This window comes from Triturus cristatus, chromosome 5_2 (genome assembly GCF_964204655.1).
Source record: "Triturus cristatus chromosome 5_2, aTriCri1.1, whole genome shotgun sequence".
Lineage (NCBI taxonomy): Eukaryota > Metazoa > Chordata > Amphibia > Caudata > Salamandridae > Triturus > Triturus cristatus.
Genome location: NC_140588.1, coordinates 931,528,613 through 931,547,395, shown reverse-complemented (window position 1 = coordinate 931,547,395; position 18,783 = coordinate 931,528,613). Strand labels below are relative to the sequence as shown.

The 18,783-nt window shown below is 47.1% G+C and overlaps 1 protein-coding gene across 2 annotated transcripts in view; it reads right to left on the bottom strand.

The window, feature by feature from the left end:
• Positions 1 to 18,783, bottom strand: part of SH2D1A (SH2 domain containing 1A) — a 684,773-nt gene that overhangs the window by 118,712 nt on the left and 547,278 nt on the right. The window contains exon 4 of one of the 2 annotated variants that reach the window (XM_085608137.1): positions 2,568 to 2,593. The exons of the other annotated variant lie outside the window; for it this stretch is intronic. Coding sequence (XP_085464263.1) covers positions 2,585 to 2,593 — 9 coding nt within the window. The 3' untranslated portion in view covers positions 2,568 to 2,584. The remainder of the gene's footprint in view (positions 1 to 2,567; positions 2,594 to 18,783) is intronic. 2 annotated transcript variants of the gene reach the window in all.

Sequence of the window (18,783 nt, the reverse complement as noted above, 5' to 3'; positions counted from 1 at the left end):
CGTGTTTTAGCAAGAGGTCCGTATGGGCACAGCTTCAACATGAGAAAACTTGAAAATGGCATAATATCCCGCGTGTGGATTTAAGCAAAGATTGAATGAAAAGAAAGTCATAAAAAGAATGGAATATATGGTCGAAAAAGGATTTAAATGGAGAAAAAATTAATCATTTTGCCATAGTGGCGATATGCAGCTGTGCAGTCGGTTTGGGGCAAGATGATGCCCCATTTACTTATGCTTTGCTGGAGAAGAAGCCATCTCCAGAGCCCAGCCAAAGCCAAGAAACTCCAAGGGTCAGTGGGCTGGCCTCCTATTCCCAGCACAAGGACACTACATCCGAGAACCCTGCTGCGGCAGCTTGCTAGCCTAAAGCCTTTAATTGGCCACCAAAGACAGTAGTGAAACACCAGGTATCAGGACCCAACGCACAAAGTTGCAGTGTAGTTTGCTGAGCCCAGGAGTGTTGTCAAGGTGCAGGTGGGATGAGTTATCGACCCAGGAAGGATTTGGCTGTGACTGCGATACTGGGCGACCGGAAGACCAGTGGCGAATGGGCTTCTGCCAGCACTGAGAGGACTTTGAGGGAAGTCGACCCTATGACCAGGACTGCCTCATCCCCTTCGTGGACCGAGGAGCAGTCACAGCAGGACCCCCATCGACTGCATTGCATCCACAGCATCCTTTGAACATCTTAAGCATCCTTCATCCCTTACATCAGGATCACTTCCATACCAAAGCCCTGCAAAGGATAAAAGTGCATGAGACTGACTAAAGACTGCTTCACCTGCTAAAGCAACTGTTTTTGAGGACTTGATTGGCACCCCTGACTGGCTCCCTCTTGGAGTTGGTCGCTTAATGTGACTCTAAGTCACCCCATTCCAAATAGTATTCAATGAATTTGCCAATGCTTGTGCACGGTTCCATATCTCTGGAACCCACAAGTGGATCTTTGTTGTTGTGGTGTCTATATTTAAGTACAAATACAGTCAATTTTTATAAATTGGTGTTGAATTTCTTTTGAGTCTTGTCGATTTCTTCTTTAAATTTTCTCGTTCTACTTGAATGTTTTACACTTTTCCTTTGTGTAAACCTTGCTGCTCAGAGCCACAGCTACCCCAGAATGAGCAGAAGGTCTGACAAACAAAATATAAGGGGTCTATAGGGGTTGGTAAGTGTAATAAACAGTGAGGAAGCACAAACACGCAATACGGTATATAATACACCCCATTTCCTCACACATCACAATACACAGGCACAAATAACTCTGTATCTATGCAGGCAAAATCACAAAGTTCATTCTATGATACAATGAGCTATGTCAAATGAAAATGAGCCCTGTAGTGCAACACCATCAAACTTCCCATGTGTGCCATGCACAGTGTGAAATATAAACAAACATGCAAAATATCTGCTAGTCTTCTGTTAATTCAGCACAGACAGAATGCTAATATGTACTGTCATTTATTAATCTCCATTGACATGGGCACCAAGCACTGCTTCACCCAACTAAACTCTCTGCACCAACAGGAGGCAAACCAAATCACATGCTCCAGGAAGAACACAGCAGAGACAGTTGGTCCAAATGGCAGTGCACCACCATTACTGCTATTCCACAGTTTAACCCCTTCGATGCTGCGCAGATTCCGCCGCTGTGCTGACGGAATCTTGCGCGGGTGTGGTCATGACGGAATGGTTCCGTCATGAGCACAGCTCAACCGTGGGTCATGACGGAACCATTCCGTCATGAGCACCGAAGGGGTTAAGGTACACAAAATCTAGAAACGCACAACTACACCTAAATTTGTATCAGATAATCAGCTGTGTTACATCCACCACCTCAAACAGAAGAACCTACTGTCAAACCAAGAGAACTAGGATATCCACCAGTGTATACCAAACATTATACCCACAGGGACGTGCTGGCAGACCAACCATCAAATTTAGGTAATTTAATGTCCTATGATTAAAGTACAGTGACAATGCCCCTATTGAGAAGGGAAGGTGGGCCACTCAGTGTTGCCCATAGATTTGAGACCATTACATGCACTGTCGATTTACGTGAGGCTGTGACAGTTTACTAAGGAGCAGTCCATGAAGATCCACTGACACAGAAGCATAGGCAATGCCACTTAGTGGGTGGATTTCAGGGGTTTGGCAGGCCTGTGAGCAGGCTGACTACAGTGACAGAAATACTATTGTGCTACGCTGTCAACCTGCAGGTAGACATTGTTCCCACAGTGCGATGTGTCACAGTGCATAGTCAAGGTGTGCTGAAGTAGTTTATACATGGCAAAAGCAACTTATACTGCAACTGTGCCTGGTGCTTTGAGAGGGGAGCCTCAAGTTCCAGCAATACTTTTGTCGTGGAGGGGAATAATGTGCATCACACCTGAAGTTTTGGTGTAGTAGTACAATGCTCAGGAACGGGTGCAAAATCTGAGAGCACAATATGGGGAGGTGGCGGAAGAGACCGGGATTGTGAATTGTATTCATATGTCAAAATTGTCCATGCATATGTAAAAATTGTACCTTATTGTTGTGTACTCTCAGTATTGTTCATCAGGACTTACCATTATTTACTTATTTCTTAGCCAACCTGTGAATAAACAGAAAAACATTTTATGAAAATTATACTGTGTAAATGTGCTTTATTTGTACACTTTATTCCTTTTGGTAACCTAACTCAGATTCAGATGTTAGTCAAATATTACCTGCATGCCATGCACATTGGATCTCTTGCTGCATCTTGTTCCAGAGGTGGTGGGAGTGAGGACTTATCATCTCAGTTATTGTACTCAGGTTCAAGTGGCAACACCCTCCTCGTGGCAATGTTGTTCAACATCATGCATGAATGAATGAATGAATGAAATTCTATTTGTATAGCGCATGGCTACCCTAAGGCCTCCCAGCACTGCTCAAAAGAAGGACAGAGAAAAGAACAGATTCTTTAAAACATCCCTGAGCTCTTCCTCGTAGCGAGGGTGTTGTAGCCCACGTCACGACTAGGTTCGAGACGCAAGGAGGTATCCCTATGATGAAGCATAACACCTCCGGTGTGTGAGGGAAACCGCCCTTAAAAGGGAATTCCTCTTATTTGCCCTCCCAGCATAGTTGTGTGTTCCTTTCTACATACTCACCCATTTTACTCCGGACCCGAGGGCTCTTTGTGTGTTTGGTTTATAAGAGTGGAGAATTTGCCCTTGCTGGTCCTTAAACCTCCTCAAGCCCTCCGTGTATTACTTAAAAATAAACTTTTGCCAAACTCAAACCTTCCTTTTTAATACAAACAAGTCACTTATAGGGTAGGCCCAAGACGGCCCAAGGGCAGGGTGCAGTGTATTTAAAAAGTTCAACAATTCCTGTTAGTGAAAAACTTTTCAATTATTTTTTCTCTACTGCAGGGTCTGTCTCTTAATAGGATAACATTGGTGTTACCTTACTACATTTAACAAGTGTAATTCCCAAATGGAAAATGATTACCAGTTCATTTTGATGTCTCTGGAATCCTAAATTTAAAATCCTAACTTATGGTGAAGTCACATTTTAAATTACAATTCTGAATATGCCACTTTTAGAAAGGTTTATTCAAAGAAGGGTTTGGCCCTAAACATTCAGCTAGACAGGGCTTGGAAATACAAATAGAACAAAATGTCTACCTGCTAACTTGTGGTGCTGTTTTCTATAGACTTGGATCACACTCAAGATGTGTAGGTGTCCATAATTTATTATGTTCTCTTTTTTCGAATCTGTTTTTAAACAAACCGTTTCAATTGGTTTTATGAACCAGAATAAAGAAACACTCTTTATGTCTCAACATTTGACATTTACATTGACTGACCAAATTATCTAAATAAAATGACAAATGCACACAAAAATGAGTAACAAAATGAGGAAAAATAATAATCAACCAGTCAATATTTTCCAGCAACATTCAATTCAGTTTGTAATTGGATTGAGAATTCATCTCAAGGTCGCTGACCAACGGGAACAAGAGTTCACGCTCTAAGGGTGTACAGACTTTCACGTAATCCCCTTGGAGCAAATCCTATTTCAATGCTAATGTTTCCGAGCAGGCAAAGCGTGCCGACACGTTTCAAATCCCCAAAAAATTATTGGGAAATTCCTCAGGGCAAAGACTGGATGTGTTCTACAAATCAAAAGAAATATGATTTTAATTAAATAGAACCCCTTTTGTAAAAATACGCTCTTTTCATTGCTTATTTAAGCAGTTTTCTGGCATACCCTCTGTCTTTCAATTGGTCATAAAAGGAGCCTGCATGAATTTCATAATCCTGCTTAAGCGAGCAATTGCGCCTGATCCTCAATAACTGTCCTCAGGGTAAATCCCTCAAGTTCCTTGGATGAGAACTTTTATAGTGAAGTGTTGTGTTTTTATCTGTTGGCTTCCGATGCAGAGTAGTTTTCAGTTCATTCTCGATGGGTCTAACTTGCACATCCAGAAATGTTAAGCTAGTCTTAATTTTCATGAGTGTGAATTGATTCAACCAATCAAAAAATCTTATTGGAGCTTCTTCTGTGCCGCTCCATAGGCAGCAGATATCGTCTATGTAGCGATAGCATTAAGTCAGATTATTTAAAAACTGATTGTCCAAGTGAATGAATTTATCTTCAAACCTCGCCATATAGAGAATCGCCGTCTCTGGGACAGAGGGACAGCCCATTGCAGTCCCTTTTGTTTGAAAGTGGAAGGTATCTTCGAATTTAAAATAGTTTTTCCGCAAGGCTACAGATGCTAGATGAAGAATAAATTCAGTTGGAACCGAATGGGGTCGTGTTCTTGTTTCCAACTAGAACTCTATTGCATGTGAAGCCTCATCCTGAAAAATGTTTTGAGGAAGATGTCAACATATTTGGAAATCGGTTCCATCAATGAGTTGCACCCAGACACGATGGATCTTCCTGGTGGTTCAATCAACTGCTTGTGGATTTTAGGTAAGAAGTAAATGATCGGAATCCTTGGATGCTTCTTACTAGAGTATTCATATCCTTTAGGTCCAAGTATTCCCAAATCGGCTGATAAAGGTGGAGCGGTAGTCCTTTGGCCAAAATAAATGTATTTACAGGAAGGATAAAAAACCAGGTACAGAACCCAGTGTGGTACGGGCAGATTAAGGATGACCCCACGCAAGAGATATATGAAATTATTAAGTCGATCCTCTTGGAAGGTCTGGAATTGGGAATACTTGGACCTAAAGAATATGCATACCTGAGTAAGAAGCATCCAAGGATCCCGGTCATTAACTTCTTACCTAAAATCCACAAGCAGTTGATTGAACCACCAGGAAGACCCATCGAGTCTGGGTGCGACTCATTGATGGAACCAATTTCCAAATATGTTGACCTCTTCCTCAAACCATTTTTACAAGATGTTCCTTCCTATTTGAGGGATACGATGGACTTCATTAACAAAATCGAAGGTCATTAATTCAATTTTTACAATCAATGGATGGTTTCCTTTGATGTCGTCTCGCTGTACACGCAGATTCTCCAGGATGAGGCTTTTCAAGCAATAGAGTTCTACTTGGAAACAAGAACACGACCCCATCAGGTACCCACTGAATTTATTCTTCAACTAGCGTCTGTGGCCCTGCGGAAAAACTATTTTAAACTTGAAGATACCTTCTACTTTCAAACAAAAGGAACTGCGATGGGCTGTCCCTTCGCTCCTGAGACGGCGATTCTCTATATGGCGAAGTTTAAAGATAAATTCATTTTCAAGGACAAACTCTTTTTTAAATTCTGACGCAATGGTATTGCTACATAGATTATATCTGGTGCCTATGGAGTGGCACAGAAGAAGATCTAATAAGACTTTCCGGTTGACTGAATACTAGACATCCTGATATTCAATTCACACTCACGAAAAGCAAGACTAGCTTAACATTTCTGGAGGTGAAAGTTAGACCCATCGAGAATGAACTGAAAACTATTCTGCATCGGAAACCAACAGATAAAAACACCACACTTCACTACAAAAGTTCTCATCCAAGGAACTTGTGGGATGGTTTACCCTCTGGACAGTTATTGAGGATCAGGCGCAATTGCTCGCGTAAGCAAGATTATGAAATTCATGCAGGCTCCTTATGTGACCAATTGAGAGACAGAGGATATCCCAGAAAATGGCTGAAATAAGCAATGAAAAGAGTGTGGTTTACACCAAGAGTCTGCCTTCTCATAAAATAAAACAATAAACCAATGGAGAAACTGGTTTGTGTATCCACATCTGGGCCATATAAAAATAAATTTCGCCAGATCATACTTAAAAATTGCCACCTTTTACAGAATTTGGAATGTCCATTCCTTCCAACTTTGTTTGCGATGGAAAAAGATAAAGTATTGGACAGCAACTCGTGAGAGCAGAGATCACTTCTACATTGAAAAAGAAAGACCTGCAATCCCAGTGGATTCTTAAACCAATCGCAGGCCACCATAAGTGTGGTAATTGGGTAGCTTGCAAATCAACCCTGGAGGGCACAGTATTCGAGCTGAACAACTATAAATGGACCCACAAAGCTTTCTCAAATTGTAAGACAAAAAAGGTTGTTTATATAATCATATGACCTTGCGCTAAAATATACATCGGAAAAACAACCCATGAGGTCAAGCAACGTATTGCACAACATCGTTCCCGAGTCAGAACGAAGGTAGTCAACGCACCAATGGTCAGCCATTTTATGCAAATGAATCACAGCGAGAAAGATCTGAAATGGACAGCACTATGTGCCATCAAGCCACACCCAAGAGGCGGAAATGTGGAGGCTATGTTGCTACAAAAGGAGGCATATTTGATTTTGAAGTCTAATAGTGCAGTACCAGGTTTAAAAGAAATGTCCGAGATAGGTCGAGCTTAATATTTAACAATTTCTACTGGATTGGAGAGGGAACTACCAGAATCCGATTGTAGTTACTACTAAAACCACAATGTATAGCCTTAAGTCATAGAAAACACGAAGCTAGTACCAGCCAACCTGTTGAACTACAATGTCCACAATGCAGTACTCAAGTCATGAAGCTAAATACCAGTCAAGTTGGAAGTCACCTCAATCAATCAGAGCAAAATGCCAGAAATGCATGGACGGAAGATTTGTTGAAGCAGTAAGTGCCCGGAGTATGTATACGCGTGGTGGAGATTGCAAACAAAAGCTTTAGTCCTGAGCGTATGAATCCGAAAAATTACTGTTGCTTGTCTTCATCCGTTTTAGAACTCGAAATCGATAATGGAGGAATCCAGTGAAAAGACATCCTTTCAAAAGTGTTTGAAAAAGTATGCCCTTTAATATTTGAGAACCAAAGTCAAACACTGTTGATGTAACAGCCAAACAGCCATTACATTAATTTTGCTTGTTTGTTTTACAGACCTGCGGGACAGCAGCACAAGCCACACTGTTTTCACCCAGAAAGAAATTGTCTAATCTACACACATAACAGGTACTGCCAGTAACAAGACATTTTCCATCAAAACGCAGTATTTTTAGAAAAGGGGTTCTATTTAGTTAAAATCATGTTTCTTTTGATTTGTAGAACACATCCAGTCTTTGCCCTGAGGAATTTCCCAAGAATTATATTGGGATTTGAAACGTGTCAGCATGCTTTGCCTGCTGGGAAACATTAGCATTGAAATAGGAATTGCTCCAAGGGGATTATGTGAAAGTCTGTACACCGTTAGAGCGTGAACTCCTGTTCCCGTTGGTCAGCAACCTTCAGATGAAAGGAGGAGCTGGGCCCAGCCTTACTCACACTTGAGGAGGCTGTGTCCAGTCTCAACACTAAAGCCAGGGAAAGGAAGGCAGGGCATCTGTGCACTTCAAAGGCGTGCCTCTAGAAGCTTCGCCCCACTTCAAAGGCACAACTGTGTATAAAAGAAGGACCTCAGACACCACCACTTCATACACTGCTGGACCTGTGGATACTCTGCTAGGAAGAAGGACTACAATGCTGTTACAAGGACTGACACTGCTGCCTTGCTGTACTGTCCTGCTTCCCTTTTGCCTAGGGAAGAAGAACTGGACCTGCAACTTCACCTCAAACCCATGACCCGAGAGTGACTCAGAGGGGTTGTGTGCTGGCCTCCTGATCTGAGCCTCAGGGACATAAAAGGCTCCCCAACAGCTCCTGGTCCTGTCTTCAGCTAGTTCCTGACCCCCAAGTGGTGCCTCTCAGGTCTGAACCCTCGGTGTGTCTCTCGAGTTCTTGACATCAAGCCTATGGGCTCTTCACAACCATGAATTTCACGCCGGACCTTGCTGCTTGCTCTAAAAATGAGCATGAACAGCCACCAGCCTGTCTCGTACTGTATTCGACCTGTGCTCCTTCGTGGTTGACCTGTACTTTGAATTTGACATGGTTCAGTGCGACCAGATAGAAACGTTCGGCACTTTATGCTTTCAGGTGCAATCTTACAGTTTATTCTTTAAAAGTTCATAACTCGGGTTTTACTGATTGGAGTTTTGCCTTTTTGTTCTTGTTGTATACATTAAATTTAGATCTATTTTTCTAACTGGATGTGGGATTCTTCCTGTGTGGTGTTTTTACTGTTTGAAATATAGCACAAATACTTTACACATGGCCTCAAAGCGAAGACTGACTGCTCTGTGCCAAGCTACCAGGTGGTGAACACAGGTTAATTTGAGAGTTGGTTGTGCCTTATTATGACTAGGATTGTGGATGCTGCTTGACCGGGGCTCAAACCCTATCGAACTAGTGACCAAATTACTCACACATGGATATGCCCGCAACAGAGATATATGGGTGCTGTACATGCATTAGCAAATAATTTCAGTGGTAGTGGCATCCTAGTCATAAAGGTCACTGTGGTGGAACATATGTCAGTTTTTCTGTGGTTGCTGAGTACTGTGCCACAAAGTCTGTGATGCGACATGCTGTATTGCAAATCACTTGTATGGTGTTTATCCACAAATACTTATTCTCCGAAGGAAGATAATTCATATAACCTATATGTGAGAATTGTGAGAATTGATTGGTTCCATAGAATTTCACCTTTGTATCCTGCAATTCACATGGGTAACTTGCAAATATTTTGTGAGTGTGGCTTCTGGACTACGCAGTACCCAAACTAATCCAGAATGCCCTGGCTAGAGCATATGATTTGGTGCCACACGAAACAGCTATTGTGCTTCCAAACCTTTTTTATACTAACAGGCGTAGTGAATGCAGGGTTTGGAAATGCATGGGCATAGACTGGCTGCATGTTATCAGCCTGCCCAACACAGGCTATAGATCATGTGTCACGTCTACGATAACTCGCCTACTAAACCAGTGTCTGGCATACCCACTCCTCTATTTTGACAAAGATTGTAACTCTGAGCTAAAAAAAACCTCTCTCCGTTGTACTTTTTTCCTCTGTTGGGTTCAATATAATTATGTCCTTCTCGCTATGGCGCACCTGGCCCCAATTTTGAAAGTCTGCACAGCATGTTGGGTCTTGTTTCACAGCATGTGCTTGGTTACCACCTGCTTCCACTTGTTAGTAATTTGCGAGTGCACTCTGCTGTTTTTAGGACATTTGCAAATGGACTGCAGATACATTTTGCAATTATCTATTTTGCACCCACACTTCCCTGTCACAATCTGCAGATTCATTATTAATTTGGTACACTATGTTAATTTTGCAGGTTCTTGCTTTAGAGTGTTTAGAACTTCGCTGTGTGCAGGTTTTATGGTCGTTGTCACTTTGCAATGAATTTGCGATTCACAATAGCTGACATCAGGGCCAGGGTATTTGACATCCCATACATCTTATGTCTACTCCACAGCCATGACCTATTATCTTAGAAAGCGGTACAAGAGGGGGTGGTGATGGACGGAGCATCAGAACCAATCAAACACTCACACCCAGTCAACAGATCTGGGTTTAATCCATCACCGTTCTTTAGCCCACTCTGCCACCCCAGTTCAGACATGGCCATATGCAAATCAGTCTGACCCTGTGCCTCATGGGAACAGTCCAGCCCGAACTGCCAAGCCATGCCTTCCCTGGACCGGAACCAAGCTTCCTAGGACCGGTTTCTGGCATTTCAGCCGTCTTCAGTCAGGCTTGCTTGAATCCAGTGGCAAAGTGAGCAAGGGACTCACGTCTGAGCATACCCTGCCAACTTATGGCGAACAAAGCGGTACAAAAGGGGGTGGTGACGGACGGAGCATCAGAACCAATCAAACACTCACACCCAGTCAACAGATCTGGGTTTAATCCATCACCGTTCTTTAGCCCACTCTGCCACCCCAGTTTAGACATGGCCATATGCAAATCAGTCTGACCCTGTGCCTCATGGGAACAGTTCAGCCCGAACTGCCAAGCCATGCCTTCCCTGGACCGGAACCAAGCTTCCTAGGACCGGTTTCTGGCATTTCAGCCGTCTTCAGCAAGGCTTGCTTGAATCCAGTGGCAAAGTGAGCAAGGGACTCACGTCTGAGCATACCCTGCCAACTTATGGCGAACAAAGCGGTACAAAAGGGGGTGGTGATGGACGGAGCATCAGAACCAATCAAACACTCACACCCAGTCAACAGATCTGGGTTTAATCCATCACCGTTCTTTAGCCCACTCTGCCACCCCAGTTCAGACATGGCCATATGCAAATCAGTCTGACCCTGTGCCTCATGGGAACAGTCCAGCCCGAACTGCCAAGCCATGCCTTCCCTGGACCGGAACCAAGCTTCCTAGGACCGGTTTCTGGCATTTCAGCCGTCTTCAGCCAGGCTTGCTTGAATCCAGTGGCAAAGTGAGCAAGGGACTCACGTCTGAGCATACCCTGCCAACTTATGGCGAACAAAGCGGTACAAAAGGGGGTGGTGATGGACGGAGCATCAGAACCAATCAAACACTCACACCCAGTCAACAGATCTGGGTTTAATCCATCACCGTTCTTTAGCCCACTCTGCCACCCCAGTTCAGACATGGCCATATGCAAATCTGTCTGACCCTGTGCCTCTGTCAAGAATTCCTGTCATACAAGGGAAACACGCCCTTATGTAAACAGGAGAGCTGTTACATAACTCAAGGGAAACACGCCCTTATGTAAACAGGAGAGCTGTTACATAACTCAAGGGAAACACGCCCTTATGTAAACAGGAGAGCTGTTACATAACTCAAGGGAAACACGCCCTTATGTAAACAGGAGAGCTGTTACATAACTCAAGGAAAACACGCCCTATAAAGGGAGGAACCGGGAGGTACAAGGCTGTCGGATATTGTGTTTACACCGACGTACCTGCTTCGTGAAGAGCAGTGTTCCGGAGTGGTGCTCCAGTAAGGCAAGAACGGAGGTAGGTCGAGTCGTTACTCCCTGGGCCGTGTCTTGCCCCATCGTCACCTGTGAAGGACCCGGAAGCTCTACCGGTCAACCATTGAGCTTCGCTTTTTGACTCGGCTGAGTCCAAGCGCAGTGGCGCTTTTGCTGGTTGGAGTCGTAACTCCCAGCCCGACCAGAGACACAGGGACTGCCAGCTGTAACGCACACCAGGAGGTGTTTGCCGCGTTACAGACTCGGAAGTCCACAGGATCGATCGAGCGGCTGCTCTCGGTTCAGTCTTCTTGCTTGTGATTGGGGTATCGGTGACGCATCACCAGGAGGTGACTCCGCGTCCCGGTGCAGTCTGAGGAAGAGGTTGAGCGGCTGCTCCCTTCAGGTAGAGACCCCGGCTGGGTGTTTCCCTGACTCCTCGATTCTCCCCAACACTCTTCGTGCCCCTCACAGCCTACCGATTGGCATTGTCGGCCATTTCATTTCTGCCCTCTGTTGGCATACGCCGGGATCGGCGTATATGCAGAGGACGGTTAGGACCATCCGTGCTGTGGGCTGGTAACGTACTTAGCCTGGAGGATTCCAGTGACTATAACCTTTGTTTGTTCTTTGTATTTTATTTGCCTTCATTAAAAGAACTAACCCTTCACAAGTGGTTGCGTCCTCATTGTCGTGTCTGTTAAACGATCCTGAGACGTTCAGGGCGTTACAAAATATCCGACCTTAATAACACTAACTGTCTCCCGGTCGATAACAGACATGGCAACACTTGATGATGTGCTGGCTGCTTTAGCGGCCATGCAAGTTGAAGTGGCTGCCTCTAGGCAAGAAACAGCCGATGTAAAAGCCAGACTGGATGCTATCCAATTGGACCCGCTCACGCCCAGCACCTCCCTCACGAACCAGACCCCTGCGGTAGTAGTGGAAATGCCGGTAGCCATCCCCTTGGCAACACCAGAGAGGTACAGTGGGGATCCTAACACAGTGCAGGTATTCCTCACACAAGTGGCGCTACACTTATCGTGCAAACCAAAGGCGTTCCCCACGAGTCAGGCTCGTGTGGCTTTCCTTATATCCTATTTGGCTGGAAACGCGGCACAATGGGCCGTACCTCTGGTGAGCAGGGACGACCCCCTCTTATGTGATTGGGGTGCTTTTCGCGAGGAATTCCTGAAGGTATTCGACAGAAGGGCTGACTCGTACACGGCGGACCGTGAAATGCTTGAGTTGAGACAGGGATCCAACGACCTGGTGCAGTATCTCAACGCGTTCCGAAGGCTGGTTGCGGAAACCAAGTGGCCTGTTGCTAAACAGACGGCGCTCTTCCATCAAGGGCTGTGCGATGAGCTCAAGGACGCCGTGGCTCATATTGACCCTCAACCCAAGACATGTGAGGGCCTTATCAACCTGGTATTACGGCTGGAACATAGGCTAAGTGAAAGAAAGGGGGATCATGGGAGAAAAGGAAAATCCCTTCCATCCTATGTGACGGTGGGAAGTCCTGAAACTTCCACCGCATCCAAGGGAGAACCCATGGACATCAGCGCAATACGAGCGAGCCTCACAGCCACGGAGAAAGAGTCACGCCGTAAACAAGGATTGTGCCTATATTGTGGCAAAAAAGGCCACTACGTACGTGAATGCCCTGCCAAACCGAAGACGTCACGTTATCGGGCCAACCGGTCGGTAACAGCCGTGGTGGACATACCGGCGGAAAACTAGAGGACTCCAAGACCAGAGAAGGGGCATCTCGGAGTCACTCATCCATCCCTTCACTTTCCAACTCGGTCACTAAGGGACAACGACACCTGTTTATCACGGTGCACGTGGGAGTGCATGACCAGTGGATACCCGTTGTGGCCATGGTGGATTCAGGGGCCACTGGCATGTTTATGGACCACAACGAGGCATGCAGGCTAGGGCTAGTGCTTCTTCCCAAAGCAGTACCCGAAGACGTCTATGCGGTAGACGGAAGGCGATTGGTGACGGGGCCCATCGGACAGCACACGGGGGTCCTTCCGATGAGATATGGGAGGAACCATTTGGAACAAATCGATTTTAACATCATCCGAGCGCCCCAATATGGCGTCATATTGGGATTGCCGTGGCTACAGAAACACAACCCCTTTGTGGATTGGCCAACACATCGCATCGAAATGACGTCACCGTATTGCATCCTGCATTGTGGAATAAGAACGGAATCCCTTGACGCAGATGAGAGCGGGAGTCAGACGGTGGCCACAGCGGCAGAAAAAGATGTGGCTCTCCCCCAGGCTTATCACAGTTTTGAGGATGTATTTGATGAGGTGAAGGCGGAAGTGCTACCACCACATAGACAGTTTGACTGCCAGATCGACCTGGTGCCAGGGGCCAGCGTTCCCAGCGGCAGGCTGTATGCCCTGACGGAGCCTGAAAACGTGCATCTCCGGGGGTACCTGGATAAACTCCTCAAGCTAGGATTCATCCGCCCGTCCAAGTCTCCGGCCGCCTCGCCACTCTTCTTCATCCCGAAGGCTAATGGGGAGCTGAGAGCCTGTGTGGACTTTAGGGCATTGAATGCGATAACCATAAAAAATCGGTACCCCTTGCCTCTCATCAGTGTACTTCTGGAACAGGTCAAGAAAGCTCGTATCTACACCAAGTTGGATTTGAAAGGGGCATACCATCTGGTGCGCATGAGGGACGGAGACGAGTGGAAGACCGCCTTTAAGACCAGGTTCGGCCTTTTTGAGTACCTCGTCATGCCGTTCGGTCTGTGCAACGCCCCGGCAGCCTTTCAGTACTTTTTGAATGAGGTATTCAGAGAGGAGTTGGATATCTACGTGGTCGTATATATCGACGACATCCTCATCTATTCGTCCAGTGTGGAGGAGCACGTACACCACGTCAAAGCTGTGCTCCAAAAGCTGAGGGAAAACATGCTGTTTTGTAAACTCAGCAAGTGTGACTTCCACGTCACATCCGTGGAATTCCTCGGAGTGATGCTGAGTCCAGAGGGACAGGAGATGGCAGAACGAAAGATCAAGGCGGTGAAAGAATGGCCGGTGCCCCAAAGCGTGAAGGACGTCCAAAGTTTCATTGGCTTCGCCAACTTTTACAGGCGGTTTATAGATGGATTTTCAGGAGTGGTGGCCCCAATCACACAGCTACTGAGGAAGTCCAAGGAGTTTGTCTGGTCCCCTGAAGCGAACAAAGCCTTTGAGGCCCTGAAAAGCGCCTTTGGTAAGGCGCCGGTGTTGGCTCACCCCGATCCGGATCTCCCCTACGTGGTGGAAGCGGACGCGTCGGATGTGGCGCTGGGGGCTATCTTGTCCCAACGCAACCACGACACAGGGGTGCTTCATCCCGTTGCGTACATGTCCCGCAAACTCAACGACGCCGAACGCAACTACCATATTGCGGAGAAGGAGCTTCTCGCAATCAAGGACGCCTTCACCGAATGGAGGCATTGGTTGATGGGGGCAAGACATGTGGTATCGGTGTACACGGACCATCGGAACCTACAGTTCATGACGGCCACTAGACACCTTTCTCCCAGGCAGCTGCGGTGGATGATCTTCTTTGCGGGGTTCAACTTCCGCATCACATATCGGCCGGGGACGGAAAACCGGAAGGCGGACGCCCTGTCCCGTCAATCTGCAGTTAAGGAACCATTGCCTGCAACCGAGCGTTCCATCATTTCCCCGAGGATGGTATTGGGGGTTATCCAACCGGATACTTTCCTGAGGGGAATAAAGAGAGGGATCAGGTCATTCGCATGGCGGAGGTGGCTCCTCAGTCACAGAGAATGGCAGCTGAAGGACGGGATACCCCTGAAGGGCAGGTGCCTATTGATACCCACGCCTAGGCTAAGGAAACAAGCATTCATCTGGTGCCATGACTCTCCATGCGCAGGTCATTTGGGCTTTGAAAAAACGGTGGCTAGCATGGGACGGCATTTCTGGTGGCCAACCATGAGAGTGGATGTCAGGAGGTGGGGACAGGAGTGTCCTACGTGTGCTACCATGAAGGCCGACCATGGCCGAACCCAAGGGCTCTTACATCCACTTCCGACCCCGGATAGACCATGGGATAGCATATCACTGGACTTCGTGGTGGGCCTACCGGTAGACCAGGGGATGACGGCAATACTGGTGGTGGTGGATTACTTGACGAAAATGGGGCACTTCATCCCCTGCAAGAGAGTCCCTACGGCCGGGGAATTGGCGTCACTACTCCTAAAGAATGTGGTACGACTGCATGGATTACCTGGGGTGATCGTGTCGGACCGGGGGTCGCAGTTTACTGCGCAATTCTGGAAGACTTGGTGCACTGCGCTGCATGTTAAGACCGCCCTGTCCACCAGCTACCACCCTCAAACGGACGGCCAAACCGAGCGCCTGAACCAAACGCTCAAACAGTATCTGCGATGTTTTGTGGACCAGGGCAGGGAAGAATGGGTCGACTTGCTATGGGTTGCAGAGATAGCCTATAACAACGCCACTCACAGCTCCACACAGTCATCTCCGTTCTATAGCAACTATGGCCAACATCCCAGGTTCTTGCCATTTCTACATCCGTTCAGAGAGGACAGGATTCCCGCCACAGCGGACAGGGTGGCACACATAAAAGACACGTTGATGCGCTCAAGGGCTGTCCTAATAGAGGCCAAGAGAAGATACAAGGCTGCGGCAGATAGGAAGAGAAGGCCCGGGCCACTGTACCGCACTGGAGACTACGTCTGGATATCCACAAGAAACATGAGGTTTCGAAAGAACAGTGTGTTCCATCCCAAGTACATGGGCCCCTATCGAATTACCAAGTGTATGGGTCCCGTGAACGTGAAGGTGTGCTTGCCCCAGTCATTGCGGATACACCCTGTCTTTCATGTATCATTGCTCAAACCAGCACCCTCCAAGCCGTCTGGGACACCTAGGCCGGTATGCGTGGAGTCGGAGGTGGAGTATGAAGTGTCGGGCATACGGGCGTCCAAATGGCGCAGGGGGAAGCTGTGGTACCTGGTTGCGTGGAAAGGCTATGGCCCGGAGGAGCATTCATGGGAACCGGCTGAAGGGGTTCATGCTCCGCGCTTGGTCTCCTTGTTCCATCGGCGTTTTCCTGCCAGCGCTGGACCCGTGGGGAGCCGCTGAGAGGGAGGATGTACTGTCAAGAATTCCTGTCATACAAGGGAAACACGCCCTTATGTAAACAGGAGAGCTGTTACATAACTCAAGGGAAACACGCCCTTATGTAAACAGGAGAGCTGTTACATAACTCAAGGGAAACACGCCCTTATGTAAACAGGAGAGCTGTTACATAACTCAAGGGAAACACGCCCTTATGTAAACAGGAGAGCTGTTACATAACTCAAGGAAAACACGCCCTATAAAGGGAGGAACCGGGAGGTACAAGGCTGTCGGATATTGTGTTTACACCGACGTACCTGCTTCGTGAAGAGCAGTGTTCCGGAGTGGTGCTCCAGTAAGGCAAGAACGGAGGTAGGTCGAGTCGTTACTCCCTGGGCCGTGTCTTGCCCCATCGTCACCTGTGAAGGACCCGGAAGCTCTACCGGTCAACCATTGAGCTTCGCTTTTTGACTCGGCTGAGTCCAAGCGCAGTGGCGCTTTTGCTGGTTGGAGTCGTAACTCCCAGCCCGACCAGAGACACAGGGACTGCCAGCTGTAACGCACACCAGGAGGTGTTTGCCGCGTTACAGACTCGGAAGTCCACAGGATCGATCGAGCGGCTGCTCTCGGTTCAGTCTTCTTGCTTGTGATTGGGGTATCGGTGACGCATCACCAGGAGGTGACTCCGCGTCCCGGTGCAGTCTGAGGAAGAGGTTGAGCGGCTGCTCCCTTCAGGTAGAGACCCCGGCTGGGTGTTTCCCTGACTCCTCGATTCTCCCCAACACTCTTCGTGCCCCTCACAGCCTACCGATTGGCATTGTCGGCCATTTCATTTCTGCCCTCTGTTGGCATACGCCGGGATCGGCGTATATGCAGAGGACGGTTAGGACCATCCGTGCTGTGGGCTGGTAACGTACTTAGCCTGGAGGATTCCAGTGACTATAACCTTTGTTTGTTCTTTGTATTTTATTTGCCTTCATTAAAAGAACTAACCCTTCACAAGTGGTTGCGTCCTCATTGTCGTGTCTGTTAAACGATCCTGAGACGTTCAGGGCGTTACAGCCTCATGGGAACAGTCCAGCCCGAACTGCCAAGCCATGCCTTCCCTGGACCGGAACCAAGCTTCCTAGGACCGGTTTCTCGCATTTCAGCCGTCTTCAGCCAGGCTTGCTTGAATCCAGTGGCAAAGTGAGCAAGGGACTCACGTCTGAGCATACCCTGCCAACTTATGGCGAACAAAGCGGTACAAAAGGGGGTGGTGATGGACGGAGCATCAGAACCAATCAAACACTCACACCCAGTCAACAGATCTGGGTTTAATCCATCACCGTTCTTTAGCCCACTCTGCCACCCCAGTTCAGACATGGCCATATGCAAATCAGTCTGACCCTGTGCCTCATGGGAACAGTCCAGCCCGAACTGCCAAGCCATGCCTTCCCTGGACCGGAACCAAGCTTCCTAGGACCGGTTTCTGGCATTTCAGCCGTCTTCAGCCAGGCTTGCTTGAATCCAGTGGCAAAGTGAGCAAGGGACTCACGTCTGAGCATACCCTGCCAACTTATGGTGAACAAAGCGGTACAAAAGGGGGTGGTGATGGACGGAGCATCAGAACCAATCAAACACTCACACCCAGTCAACAGATCTGGGTTTAATCCATCACCGTTCTTTAGCCCACTCTACCACCCCAGTTCAGACATGGCCATATGCAAATCAGTCTGACCCTGTGCCTCATGGGAACAGTCCAGCCCGAACTGCCAAGCCATGCCTTCCCTGGACCGGAACCAAGCTTCCTAGGACCGGTTTCTGGCATTTCAGCCGTCTTCAGCCAGGCTTGCTTGAATCCAGTGGCAAAGTTATCTTAGAAAGGCTGTGGAGAAGTCAATAAATACTGAATACCAAAAATAATTTCTGGGCACATTTTTTTCAATATGGTGATGTAAGACTGTGCAATGATGTTTTATGTAGAGAGTTCTCCTGAAGCTTGTTTCAAACTGAGGAATCAGGACTCAGTCTGAAGTCAGACGTGAAGCCTTATAGTAGATGTTTATTCTGCATTTATCTGGCATCATCCATCCAAGGGTCTACTTTCAAGCCCATGGGCAGCTTTAGGGCGGTGCAACCCATGCGGCCTCACAGGGCGTTGACATAGGGAGGCACTCACCTCAGAGGGTCACTGTGTTTAGCAATAATTTAAGATTTAAAAGCACCTGCTGCAGAGTTATTTATGCATCCAGCTTTCAGGCAGCAATAAAAAATGTCAAGATAACTCTTGTGATTAATGTTCTTGCTAGAAAGAGAAATCGGAATGTTTCTAATAGCAGTTCTGACTAGCTATAAAGTAGCGCAGAGGGTTAATATGCCTGCTGCAAAGAACAGATCTGCATTTTATATGGATAGCT